The sequence below is a fragment of the Vipera ursinii genome, assembly GCF_947247035.1.
Source record: "Vipera ursinii genome assembly, chromosome: Z".
NCBI classification, from domain to species: domain Eukaryota; kingdom Metazoa; phylum Chordata; class Lepidosauria; order Squamata; family Viperidae; genus Vipera; species Vipera ursinii.
Window position 1 is genome coordinate 24,701,191 of NC_139517.1, and position 14,504 is coordinate 24,715,694.

The 14,504-nt window shown below is 34.5% G+C and overlaps 2 protein-coding genes across 2 annotated transcripts; one reads left to right on the forward strand and one right to left on the reverse strand.

The window, feature by feature from the left end:
- Window positions 1-8,520: 8,520 nt before the first annotated feature.
- On the forward strand, window positions 8,521-9,459 carry OR11L1 (olfactory receptor family 11 subfamily L member 1; the record flags this gene model as incomplete). Its single annotated transcript, XM_083378924.1, has 1 exon — window positions 8,521-9,459. One exon carries the CDS (start codon window positions 8,521-8,523, stop codon window positions 9,457-9,459), a length of 939 nt encoding a protein of 312 aa, XP_083235050.1.
- A 3,862-nt stretch (window positions 9,460-13,321) lies between these two features.
- On the reverse strand, window positions 13,322-14,086 carry LOC310650092 (olfactory receptor 6M1-like; the record flags this gene model as incomplete). Its single annotated transcript, XM_083378926.1, has 1 exon — window positions 13,322-14,086. One exon carries the CDS (start codon window positions 14,084-14,086, stop codon window positions 13,322-13,324), a length of 765 nt encoding a protein of 254 aa, XP_083235052.1.
- Window positions 14,087-14,504: the final 418 nt, after the last annotated feature.

Below are 14,504 nucleotides of genomic sequence, written 5' to 3' on the forward strand. Positions count from 1 at the left end.
CCCAACAAATAAAACATAGAAAAAGAGTTGTATTTTGCACCTTTCATAAGCAATAACACTTCTTCCTGAGATCAAGTTCACTATCAACTGAGGAATGGTGGTTGTGTTCAGGCAAATGTCCAGGACAGAAAGATTGCTGAGGAAGACATACATAGGGGTTTGGAGAATTGGTTCAGAAAAGACAAGAAAGACGATCAGAGCATTTCCCATCACTGTGAAGAAGTAAGTGAAGATCATGAATCCAGAGAGGAAGAAATGCCATTCAGAAAGGTCTGAAAATGCCAGGAGAATAAATTCTGATGGAGCAGTTTTGTTACTGATATTCATTGTTTTACTTTTATTGATTGTTTTCTTCTGTCTAGATAGAAACCAAAATATATAATTAGGTGAAAACATTCCTGGAAAATAAAGGATCAAAAAAGAGTTGAATAAGAGTAAAAAAAATATCTAAAAACAAAAATATCCCCAACACATTTGACCATGTTAGAATCTTGAAGTTGTTTTCCGATAAATACATGTTTTTATATTTCCGCAACAGTCCATCTGCTAAAAGTTTCCCAATCCATAGAACACTTTGATTATTTCTCCAAATAGATGTCTTTAAAAGATTTTTTAGGATAATTTTTAAAAAGATTCTTAATAAGATATCTACGTGCCTGCCTCCCTACCTTCCTTACTTTCTTCTTCTGTGAAATCTAGATAATATTTTCTTTCTATTATGCTCAGAACTGAAACATTGAATCCAACAACACTGGACAAATTGAACTGAATAAATTCAACTGAATTTGCATTAACATATTACCTATTAGGGCAATATACTGTACATGCAGAATTTGTGAGCAGAAGGAAAAAGACATTTTTTATGAAATCTGAAAATTATCTGTACCTCCTACTTCAAAAAATCTCTATGTCCTTTTTCCCCCATATCTTTTTTTTGATAGGGGAATTGTGTCTTATTAAAATCCTTATGAATAAATTTATAATATCAAAACAAAAAGGCAAGAGTTCTTATCAGAAACACTCAGCACATGGCAATTGATAGCCAATTTTTGATTCTTATTTCAAGCAAATGGTGTGTGTGTGTGTGTGTGTGTGTGTGTGTGTGCGCGTGTACTTGTGCATGCACCAAGTGCTCTCACAAGCACATGTGTGAATAGACAGACAGACTATGACAACTGGGATTTCTCAGAATAACACCGTGCAGGTGTGTAAAGAACTAAGAAAAGAAAGAAAGAGAAATTGTGAAGTAGATTCCTATGGCAGCCAAGCTTGAAATATGTCAGCTCATCTAAGCAATGAGGTGTGATATGATAATAATATGGACCAAAAAGAATTGTAGTTAATTTAAAATAATATACACCATAAGTCTTTAGGATAAAAACTCAAAGAGCAGATTGTGCATTTTTCAAAACATTCTTATTTTCTGAGCGCTAAGCAGTTGCAATAGAATACACCTCTGTCATTTTGGAGAAAATCATATTGATTGATTTTCAAACTTGTAGGCCTTACAGAAGTTCCCAGAAACCATTGTTGCATTTAACAAACATTATTCAAGATATTCATGAAGATGTCTTACTGTAGATTCGTTTCCTGAATAGATTATTAACTGAATGGCTGGGTCAATATAAAACCCACTGAAAAGTTGTGATAGCCTACAAGCTGATATACAGGTGAAACTCGAAAAATTAGAATATCGTGCAAAAGTTCATTTATTTCAGTAATGCAACTTAAAAGGGGAAACTAATATATGAGATAGACTCATTACATGCAAAGCAAGATAGTTCAAGCCCTGATTTGTCATAATTGTGATGATTATGGCTTACAGCTCATGAAAAACCCAAATCCACAATCTCAGAAAATTAGAATATTGTGAAAAGGTGCAATATTCTAGGCTCAAAGTGTCCCACTCTAATCAGATAATTAAGCCATAACACCTGCAAAGGGTTCCTGAGCCTTTAAATGATCTCTCAGTCTGGTTCAGTAGGAATCACAATCATGGGGAAGACTGCTGACCTGACAGTTGTGCAAAAAACCATCATTGACACCCTCCATAAGGAGGGAAAGCCTCAAAAGGTAATTGCAAAAGAAGTTGGATGTTCCCAAAGTGCTGTATCAAAGCACATTACTAGAAAGTTATGTGGAAGGGAAAAGTGTGGAAGAAAAAGGTGCACAAGAAGCAGGGATGACCGCAGCCTGGAGAGGATTGTCAGGAAAAGGCCATTCAAAAGTGTTGGGGACTTTCACAAGGAGTGGACTGAGGCTGGAGTCAGTGCATCGAGCCACCACACACAGACGGATCCTGGACATGGGCTTCAAATGTTGTATTCCTCTTGTCAAGTCGCTCCTGAACAACAAACAACGTCAGAAGCGTCTTACCTGGGCTAAAGAAAAACAGACCTGGTCTGTTGCTCAGTGGTACAAAGTCCTCTTTTCTGATGAGAGCAACTTTTGCATCTCATTTGGAAACCAAGGACCCAGAGTCTGGAGGAAGAATGGAGAGGCACACACTGCAAGATGCTTGAAGTCCAGTATGAAGTTTCCATAGTCTGTGTTGATTTGAGGAGCCATGTCATCTGCTGGTGTTGGTCCACTGTTCTTCATTAAGTCCATGGTCAATGCAGCCATCTACCAGGAGATTTTGGAGCACTTGTTGCTTCCTTCCACAGATGAGCTTTATGGGGATGCTGACTTCATTTTCCAGCAGGACTTGGTACCTGTCCACACTGCTAAAAGCACCAAAACCTGGTTCAATGACCATGGGATTACTGTGCTTGATTGTCCAGCAAACTTGCCTGACCTGAACCCCATAGAGAATCTATGGGGCATTGCCAAGAGAAAGATGAGAGACATGAGACCGAACAATGCAGAAGAGCTAAAGGCCACTATTGAAGCATCCTGGTCTTCCATAATACCTTAGCAGTGCCACAGGCTGATAGCTTCCATGCCACGCCGCATTGAGGCAGCAATTGCTGCAAAAGGGGCATGCTTACACTTTTCAGAGGTCCAATATTGTTCTATGTACACTCCTTGTTTTATTGATTGCATGTAATATTCTAATTTTCTGAGATTGTGGATTTGGGGTTTTCATGAGCTGTATGCCATAATCATCACAATTATGACAAATCATGGCTTGAACTATCTTCCGTTGCATGTAATGAGTCTATCTCATATATTAGTTTCCCCTTTTAAGTTGCATTACTGAAATAAATGAACTTTTGCTTGATATTCTAATTTTTCGAGTTTCACCTGTATTCTCCAAGACCATTTTTTTCATTGTTTGCTGCCGTCTTCTGGATATTCTGTTTCTATTATATATTTTTTTACATTATTAAAAAAATGAAATGAATTAATAAATACAATTAATAAATACATGTCCATTAGTTTCATTACTGGCATATATTTTAAGAAGGGGGCAGAAATATGTGAAAAATGTTGGGGATATAAATGATGACAACTGAAAATCAACAATAGGTACTCACAATCTTGATATGGATGTTTCAGCATTTTTCTTTTAATATACAATATTGGCCAACTAGAAACCTTGATCTTATTGGATCTACTATTACATTTTCCCTCTATTTATATACTAAAATTCATCATTCAGAGGCTTCCATACAGAAGTTGTTTTATTTATCTTAAAATTCTTAGATGCAAAGCCACTTCTAACCATTACAATCTTTCTTTCTTTCCAGGGGTGTCCACAGAATATGGTTTTAAAAAAGAAGATGATAGCAAGTGCAACTAAACCTCTACTCAGTTTTATGTGCATTGAAATCAGCTAAAAAAGAACATGTGGAACTTAGTTCACCCTTCATGGCTGCCATTTTGTCTTATTTGACTATATTCTGCAAACATAACAACTCCTATTATCAATATAATGCAGATTTGGTAGTAATAACATTAGGTAGCATTCATGGATTTAGACACATTATTTTATTCACCCCTTCTATTTAATTCAAATGTGTACCCTGGCTTGTAGTACTTTGTGTTCAAAGGTAAAATATTACTTTGCATCAACTGGGAGTGATGATGGACCATTTGCTTTCAACGCCTTTGGTTGAGACTTTTCTTAGCTTGTGTATTATAGATGCTCCATAATCCTGTTTTGCCAAGTGTCAGGCAGTGGACAGGTGCTAGACAATTGATTCTTTGAGGATCTAAAGACAATGAACACACCAATAGGTAAACTTTACTAATAATTTTAGTTGACATATATAACACCAGCTGCCTGCAATTAGTGCAGGTTCGCATCCCACCAGGCTCAAGGTTGACTCAGCCTTCCATCCTTCCCAGGTAGGTAAAATGAGGACCCAGATTGTTGGGGGCAATTAAGCTGACTTTGTAATAATGCCGCTTGGGAGGGGTGTGAAAGCCCTAATAAGCAGGCATATACATAGAATGAAGGCTACTGCTAAGCTTGTAAGCTGCCTTGAGTCTTCAGAGAAGGGCGGGATATAAATGGAATTAAATATATATATATATATATATATATATATATATATATATATATATATATATATATATATATATATATATATATATATATGTATATATATATATATATATATATATATATATGTGTGTGTGTGTGTGTGTGTGTGTGTGTGTGTGTGTGTGTGTGTAAATTACTAACAAAGAATTAAAGGGAAACTGTTAGTAATTCTTTGTTAGTAATTTACACAAATATATGAATTGTCCGGTGTGACTACTGCCTGTTCGATAGCCTTCAAGATAGGCTGAAAACAGGAAATAAAGATTTGCCCCATGTTTGGGGCCTAGTGAGGTAATCTAAAGAGTTAACATTTGAAACACACATATATATATATATATATATATATATATATATATATATATATATATATATATATACACATATATATACATACATACATATATATACATACATACATATATATATATATATATATATATATATATATATATATATACATATATATATATATATATATATATATATATATATATACATATATATATATACATACATACATATATATATATATATATATATATATATATATATATATATATATATATATATATAGTGGGAAGGGTTCCCTACAGTACTTGTGGGTGGACCATCACTGGATGATTTTAACAAGAAATTGGACAACATTTGCCTGAAATGGTGTAGGCTCTCTTGCTTGAGCAGAAGGCTGAGTACAAGATCTTCAAGGTCCCTCCCAACTCTGTTATTCTATTATACCAAGCAAGATGCTCTCACTTTAGTTGTTGGGAGCTGACCATTTTGCAGAGCGCTGTGCTCAAGCTTGTGCTGAAGCTTCAAGCTCCATATTAGGGGTTCTTATTAAAATCTGCCCCAAATCTGCTTACATCCATGCCCACCCCAATGCTGGCAATGGGAAAAAGTCATGATACATCATGACATGTCATGCGAGCTTGACACCTGTGGCTTACATGATAGTGAGACTTCAGGACTTGATCTTGACTGTATGTGCATAACTATAAGATGGAAAGGGGGTTCTGAAAACTTTATTGATAAGCCAGTGTTAACCTAAATAATCTTGAGGGTTTTTTTACAACTGTGTAAAGATTTCCCTCCTGCCCACTTTCCTTATTTATCAAAAGTAAGAATAAAAACATGTGAGTTAAATATATCTAAGAAGGAGCTCTAAGCTTCCAGAATTGTTAGATGTAACATGTAAATAAGTTCTAGTAAATGGTTAATATATCCTTGAAAGAAAAGTATTCCTAATGCCATTCAAGGAGAACTGGTGCAGTCTCAGTTCAAGAGGCTGGCACTTGATCCCACTATTATGGATATTGTTTGTCCATTCTGCTACCTCCCTTTTGGGGGGGGAAGTGGCTAAGAAGGTGGTCAAGGTGCATCTCCAGAGGATCCTATAGGATATGGATTGTCTGCACCCCTTTCAAAGGACCTCTCCTTGCTCACCAACATTGCCTGTAACTGGCTACAGAGGAAGGAGAAGAACCACCACAAAATATTGTCTCACTCCTAATCTCTGAAGTTGAATGCTTTGGTCAATGATACTGAAAGCGCAGAGAGAATCAGTACAGTTGCACCACTCTTGTCCTGGGACTTCTGAAAGTAATCAGCTAATGCAATCAATCCTGTATCAGTGCTATACCCCAGCCAGAATTAACCTGCTTAATCCAAGGTCCCTAAAGCTGTGTACCAATCACCCTCTCAACAAACTCCCCCCAAAAGGAAAGGCTGGAGACTGGATGAAATTTGTCTAACATGGCTGGTCCAAGGATGTCTTTTTGAAAAGAGAGTACACTCCCACCTATTTTAAGGCAGGCAATACCAATACAATTCCAGATTGCCCAAAATACATTTCTACCCATGTCCTTAATTTGTAAAACTATCACTATAATTAATTTGGAAAACTATAATTAATTTGAAAGTATCATCAGAGTCTCTGCCAAATATCCCTCCCCCTCCCTCTCTCCCTCCCTCTCTCCCTCTGTGTGTCTCTCTGTGTGTGTGTGCTTCAAGGTATATAGAGACATACCAATTGCCCTTAATTTTCTTTCCTGAAGCAAATGGTGATGAAATTACTTTGAGCCTAATATTCTCTATTCCCCTCCCCGCCCAAAAAAACAGCTCTACTTTCTACTATATCTAGTGTCAATACTTTTCTTCAAAGCTTTTCCTTTCTTGCATGCTTTGGGATACAGGATCTTCTTTATTAACACCCAACAGATGAGTCGTATTTTTTTTTTCTCTGGGCCCTTAAAGAATTCCCTCTTGGGGATGATGTCCAAGGCTTGATAATCATAGTCCCTGTGTTTCTTTCATCAGAAACATAGGATCCTGAGGAAGCCCCACTTCATTTTCTGTATAGCTCTGAATGTTTAAATGAAAGGTACTGTTTTCAAATGAGTTGCAATTTATTATTGGCCTTTGAAATGAAATAAAACAAGGGTGATTATAGGTTTATTGTTTTCTCTGTCCTTATAAATGAACACTACTTATTTAATTTATCAGTTCTTAAATAATATTTGAATTTATGGACTAAAGTGTCAGTTTAGTTTGTTGTTGATTAACTGTTACTGCTTATTTTTCTTTGGATATTTATAGATAAGCTTATGATCCTGATCACAGCACATACTGAAGGGAAGTTTATTCTGAGATTTCCCAGGTATAATCACGATCCATTCATATAAAACTAATAAAATAATTATTTTAATTCTGTATTGAGCTCCATGAAAATTTTTAATAACCACAACATAGATGGAATAAAACAACTTCTCATCAAAATAACTACCCCAATTGCAATTTATCAAAAATATAATTTCATACAATGTATTCAACATAATGTGCAAGCTGCTCATAGATAATTCTGTGAATAACTAATATCATTTCTAATTCTTGTATTTTATTTAAATATAAAATTTATATTTATTTGTATTGAATATCAACCTGATTTCCATCAATGCTTAGATTGTCTAGTTTGTTATTATTTTACTTTAATTTAGTCAGATTATTATCCCACTTATGGATTGAATAAGCATTGATGTCCTCATCCAAGTTATCAGTCAGGACATTGAACTCCACAGTACATAGCCCAGAAATAATATCCAGTAATATATCTCAGAATAGGCAATGGTTGTTAAATTAGGTCATTTCAAGGAAGGTTTAAATGAATTCATTTACTATGTATGAGAGCTAAATGGACTATCCAAATCCAAAGATACTCCATATCTGAAAAGCAGGTATTGGAGAAAAGAAAAATCAGAGTTATATATCCTATTTGTAAACTCCCTAGATATATTATAGTTGGCCACTGTTGGAAACAGTATTAAATCTTCTAAAACCTAGAGAACAATAACAATTCATTTAATAATTTCATTTCAAAAAATAAACAAACATAACCAAAGAATGGTATTTGCTCTGGTACAAGTATAATAACTTCATTCATCATTGTTATTTTTAAAACCTATAATTTTATGTACAGCTGCTATCATATTTTTTCTGCCTGTCTGTCTCTTTCATATATTCTCTGTCTCTTTCAGTATATTCACACTAGAATTCTGAACTAGACCTTTGAAAACAGCTCGGAATTTTTGAGTTCAAACACTGTCAGCACATTTTGATCACAATTAAGATCCAGCTGTACTGTAACTAAATCAACAGAGAAGCTTTAGTTTAATTTGTGATGCTCCATTCTCCTATTTAAGCAAGCAATTGCCTCTTGTTCCTGAGTTTCAAGCATTTTAAAGGAAACATTTGAAATTTCCCCTTAGCCTAGACAAAGAAATAAGGTTGAAATTGACAAGACCATTGTGGATTTCCCCATCATTTCTCTTGGAGACAAGCAAGAAATATTTGCTTCTTGTTTTTAATATTTCAGGTCATGATAAGGATTGATCATCTCATGGTGTTTCTTAAATTTGAGAAATAAAGAATGGTAACCTGGAGATGCTATTAGACATAGGTCTCCTCACTCTTCATTGAAGTAATCTATTACAATTGAGTTACACCTGCAAGAGAACCTAAGAACATTGCAGCAAATGAAGAATCACAGCAACATATCTGAATTCCAGCTTCTAGGGTTTCAGATCTTTTCAAAGTGGGAGATCACCCTTTTTGCTCTATTCTTACTTATATATATATTAACTGTCACAGGGAATGTGATTATCATTGCAGTGGTCAAGTTGGAGCCATGTCTTCACTCTCCTATGTATGCTTTTCTCCAAAACCTTTCTTTCCTAGAGATTTGGTATACCAGCACAATTGTGCCTAAAATGCTCAGCAGTCTTCTCTGGGAGACCAACACCATCTCTTACAATGGATGCATAACCCAGCTCTATTTTTTTGTCTTCCTGGGGGCAACAGAATGCTTTCTTTTATCTGTGATGGCATATGACAGATTCCTGGCCATCTGTGATCCATTGCATTACACAGTAACCATGAACAGTCAGTCCTGCAGTCGACTGGCAATTGGGTCTTGGGTGATTGGTCTCATCACTGGACTTTTGCCATCTTTGTTGATCTCCAAATTATCTTTCTGCAGATCCAATCAAATCAATCATTTCTTTTGTGATATCCCACCTTTGCTGAAGCTCTCTTGTTCTGATAATTCAGTCACGGAGATTACTATATTTGTGCTCTCTTTGTTGGTCCTCTTTACATGTTTCTTGCTTACCTTGGTGTCTTATGCCTTCATCATTTTTACTATTCTAAAAATCCCCTCTGCTTCTGGAAGGAAAAAGGCCTATTCCACCTGTGGTTCCCACTTGGCTGTGGTGATAATATATTTTGGCACTATGATCTCAATGTACGTTCACCCCAATATTAACTTTTCCTCAGAGCTGAATAAAGTGATATCTATTTTCTACACTGTCATAACACCCCTTCTGAATCCTGTAATTTACAGTCTGAAGAATAATGATTTCAGAGGAGCCTTTCAGAAACTAATTCAGAAGATGCATGCCCAATGTTGCTTGTAAAGCAATGAAATATGGTTGCACATTTTAATTTACTCTTATTTTTACATTGCACTTGTTTCAAAAATCAGTAAACTGAAATTTCATAAGCTTACTATATGTATAATTTCTAATGTACTGGCGTATGTAGTTGCTATAGCAACATTTTCAAACCTCAATTCCAAAATCATATCAGATATGTTCAAATATACAATTGTAACATGAGTTTAATGGAATGATCTCAACTATGTTCCTAACTATAGTTAAAATATGATTGTCTTATCTGCTCCTTCTCATGTAAATAATGGAGGATTGTCTTTGATGTAATGTGCACAGGTAGTCTTCCATTTACAACAGTTCATTTAGTGACCACTCAAAATTATAAAGGCATTGGAAAAAATATGATCCTTTTTCACACTTATGTGAGGTCATGTGATCAAAATTCTGAGGCTTGGCAACTGCTTTATATTTGTGACGGTTGCAGTGTCCAAGAGACATGTGATCACCATTTGTGACTTCCTTATAAGCAAAGTCAAAAGGGAAGCCAGATTCCCTTAACAACCATGTTTCTAACTTATCAACTGCACTGATTCACTTAACAACTATGGCAAGAAAGGTCATAAAATGTGACAAAATTCACGTAACAACTGTTTCACTTAGCAATAGAAATTTGGGGCTGAATTGTGGTCATAAATTGAGGCCTACCTATAATCTGCCTGCCTGTAACCATGAATTCCATATGATAAGCTTCAATGAACTTTTCTTATTATGAAGTATAGAATAATCTTCAGAATTATATTTGCATGGAGTAAGTATATTGTATGACTTTCAATTGTCTTTATTTTTTTAAAACTTCTTAGGAAGCTCCAGTCACAAGCTCTCAAAATGAGACTAAAATGGACCTTTGGTTATATGATTATGTAATTTTATTTCTATGGAGATATGCTGGAAACTAGGCATTTTCTGGGTTCAAAGATTGACTATGGCAACAACCTACAATAACTTAGCATCAGGGTAAATTGATAAAACAAAATGGAAACGAAATCCCATAATTGAACTCTGAAGGATATAATAAAGTTTCTACTTCGTATCGGCAAAGTGGGGTTAAAGCCACACAAAAATTGTTTATCAGGGTAATTTATATTGTCACTGAAATCCAACTAATATGTAGATAGCTACAGATACAGATATAGTTTTACATAGCATTTGGTACTAATCAAATTCCATGTAGGTCACTTATTGATTTTTTTTAAAGTAACACTGAACCACTCAACAAGAAGCTACATGATCCTAGTTATGAGGGCAGATTACCAAGCTGCATTGTTAAAGTAAGCGAAATATCAAAATCAGTACATGATCTTCCAGTCAAAGGTTCCTAAGAAGAAACTTTGGTTTCCACCTGAGGTATTAAACTATTAAGTGAAAGTTAATTAATTTAACTTGTTTGTTTTATAGCCAGTGCTTTTATTGTAAAAGAAAAAGGTGCCAGAACTCACACATGTCATACAACCCACCTTGCCTACCCTACAAGGTTCCATCCAAAAAAGGTGCCGGAACTCCGTTCTGAGCGTTCTATGAGGAAAAAAGCCCTGTTTATAGCTATTATATAACAAGGCATTATAACTGAATGAATCTAGGAAAGGGTGCCACTTTTATTCTTATATACAGAATAAGGTGCAAGAATTCAGCTAGTGTTAGAATAAATTGGGTAAAATTTCAATGTTTATATGTAAATAAATCAGAATATGTTGCTAAACAAAATTAGGCATGCATACTTTTATTATATCTTTGAATGTTTAATGGATTTTGTTGCTTATAAAGTAGCTATAGCAAATATATTGAACTATATAATGGATATAATAGGAGAATTGAGGAAACAGATTTAAATTAAAAAAGTAAAAGTTCCACTGTGTTTTCATTCCAATTCTACTAATGCCTTTTTGGTTTAAATAAGTTTTTCATCATTTAAATTAATACATAGTTTTATGGTTAAAGTTATCCATAGGACATGCATTTTATTTCTGTACTTATGTCTTAATTATTTGTGCAAGAATAGAGACACGTAAGTAATATAGCAACAGCCTTCTATTACTAGTAACTGAAAAGGGTATTTACCATCTGTCCATCATTTTCATTTCATCTAAAATAAATTTATTTTCAAGCTGAAGCTTAGTAGGAATGGTATTAGTGCTACAGCATTTAGAAAGCGTTTTCAGCAGAACAATCAATGTAAATTTAGTGGTTCTATTCCCTAGCATAGGAAAAGGAAATCCATTATACTTGTGAACAGCCAATTATGGACAATATTATTATGTCACATGCAAAGTATCCATCCATACATGCTCATTTTTGTCAGTTATCACTATCATCTTGTTGTGTCTAAACCTAATCATACCATTCATCAGATATCTAATTTTTTGTGAGTTTTTTTTAAATCTTCTGGAGAACAGAAGGAAATACTGACATACACCCAGGGGGAGGGCCTTCTCTGTGGGTGCACCTGCCCTCTGGAACCAGCTGCCCGTGGAACTTAGGACTGCCCCCAACCTTCGTTCATTTCGCCAGGACCTGAAGACCTGGCTCTTCCAGCTCCCCGGCCCAGGCTGAGAGTTTTTAGTTTTAATTGGGGTTTTATTCTCAGGGATTAAATTTAATTGTTTTTAATTTTTGTATCACTGTTTTAAGTACCCTGTAAACCGCCCTGAGTCCTTCGGGAAAGGGCGGTATATAAATCCAATAAAATAAAATAAATAAATAAATAAATAAACAACCACATTTGAATTGGATATCCTCTTTTTCATGTCTTCATGTATAATATCCTAGATCATAGTTTTGTCTTTGTCATTCACACATTGGCAATGGATGAGTATAAAGAATATAGGTTTTCATAATTGTGCTCTGAGCTATCTCTTCATTTTCATTAATGTTTTTTTTCTATTCTTCAACAAGTTAACTATGGAATAAACATTCATTGGCAACAATTTCCCTTACTATATCCCCATGAAAGAAAGCAAGGGTTTCAGAACATGAATAGAGATAGTTGGTGGAGAAAGAAGATCAAGAAATTTCATTTTGTTTTCTGCTATCTAAGGATGAGCAAATATTTTAGGAATAAAATTCAGTGGGGAGGGAAAGCCTGAAGTTAGCAATTTTATTATGTTTTCTAAAGCAGCAACAGCAAAATCTTTTCAGAATGTTTTCATTACTTTAATAATTGTCCAAGCATTTTCATAACATTTGATCATCCAAAAATGAAATTAAATAAAATAAGAACATGAAGTCAATTTTCAAGAGATACATTTGCTTTGCTTTTCAGAGACAATGTCATTTTTTCGGTCTATTAAATGTATAGTAGAAACACTTAGTTCACTTTCTCACATTAGAAATGTATTTGTAGACTGAAATGCACTGGCACACAATTGTAAAAAAAGAAGACACAATATTTTTTTAAAAAAAATAGTGCAAACTAAATATTTCTACATAGCTACCTTGTCTTAATATTAAATACCAATATTTATTAACAATTGATTATTTTAAATACAAAATTATAGGAATCCACCAATTTTCCTTATCTAGTAGAAAGAATATTCGGTTATCAATCCCTTTTAATTATATTGCAGAAAAAAGAATCCTGCCAGCATTTTTTCCTCTTGATATTCATCCATAGTTTTCTTCCTAAGGTGCAATTCTGAGGTGCAGATTATACTATAGGTAGGAAGATCAACTCTTTCATCAACTGCTAATATGACATGAAGAAAGGAGGGGTTGTTTATTTTTTTCATGTCTACACAAATATTTAACTTGAACTTGATCATGTTAACTTGATCACAAAGCAAGAAAAAGATTTCTTACAACTTCCAGAAGTTCTCCATTGAGAGAATGTGAATTAACTTGAGTAGACTGCGTGCTTTATGAAAACTGTTTTTACAGCCTCTTTCATTTGCTTATTTCTCAAACTGAATATGAATGGGCTCAACAGAGGAGTCAATACTGTATTGATTAGAGAAACAATTTTATTTGTTGATGGATTGCTGCCTGAAGGCCTTACATACATGAAAATGCAACTGCTATACCCAAAACTAACCACAGTTAAGTGGGATGAACAAGTAGAGAATGCCTTTTGCCTTCCAGAAGAAGATGGAATCTGGACAATAACTATGATTATATAAACATATGATATAATGGTGCTAATGAAAGAGCCTACCACAATCACTGAGGATGAGAAAAAACTTATTAACTCCAAAAGTTTAGTGTCAGTACAGGCCAGTTTCATCAAGGCCAAGCTATCACAGAAAAAGTGATCAATCTGATTTCTGTCACAGAAAGACAGATTTGTAACTAGTATGGTGGGGAGAATAGTTCCCAAAAAAGCTGTTGCATAACAGCCAATAACTAGCCATAGACAGAACTCAAATCTCATGATCACTGGATATTGCAAAGGATTGCAAATGGCCACAAACCGATCATATGACATGACTGCTAAAAGGACAAAATCACTGCTTCCCAGGAAGAAGAAAAAATAGCACTGCAAAAGACACCCTGGGTATGAAATAGTTTTGTTGTCCAGCAAAAGACTCACCAGTACTTTGGGAATAATGGATGTTGTGATTAGAATTTCTAAGCAAGAAAGATTACCTAAGAAAAAGTACATGGGGATGTGTAGTTGGGGATCGTGAATAACCAGGATGATAATCATGATATTTCCAGCTAAAGTAATCATATATGATACAAGAAGAATGAATCCAATAAGATGTTCAAATTGATGTAGTTCAGGAAAATCTAGTAGCTGAAAACTGACAATGAGTGTATGATTCCCCATCATGTTTTGGAAATTCCTGGCAAAAATAATAGAAATATGCATTAAATTAGTAATACATTAGAGATTAAAAAAGACAGAGAAAAACCAATCAAGATGATAGCTACAGATTCTCAGTTTGTTGTCAGATTTAAAAAAATATTATGGAAAATAATGCCATTATATTTTTGCTATTTATTTTTCATAAAGAACAATATTAAACTTTTGTAAAGAGAAGATAATTATGTAAATACATAGAAAGTATGTTAAGTTA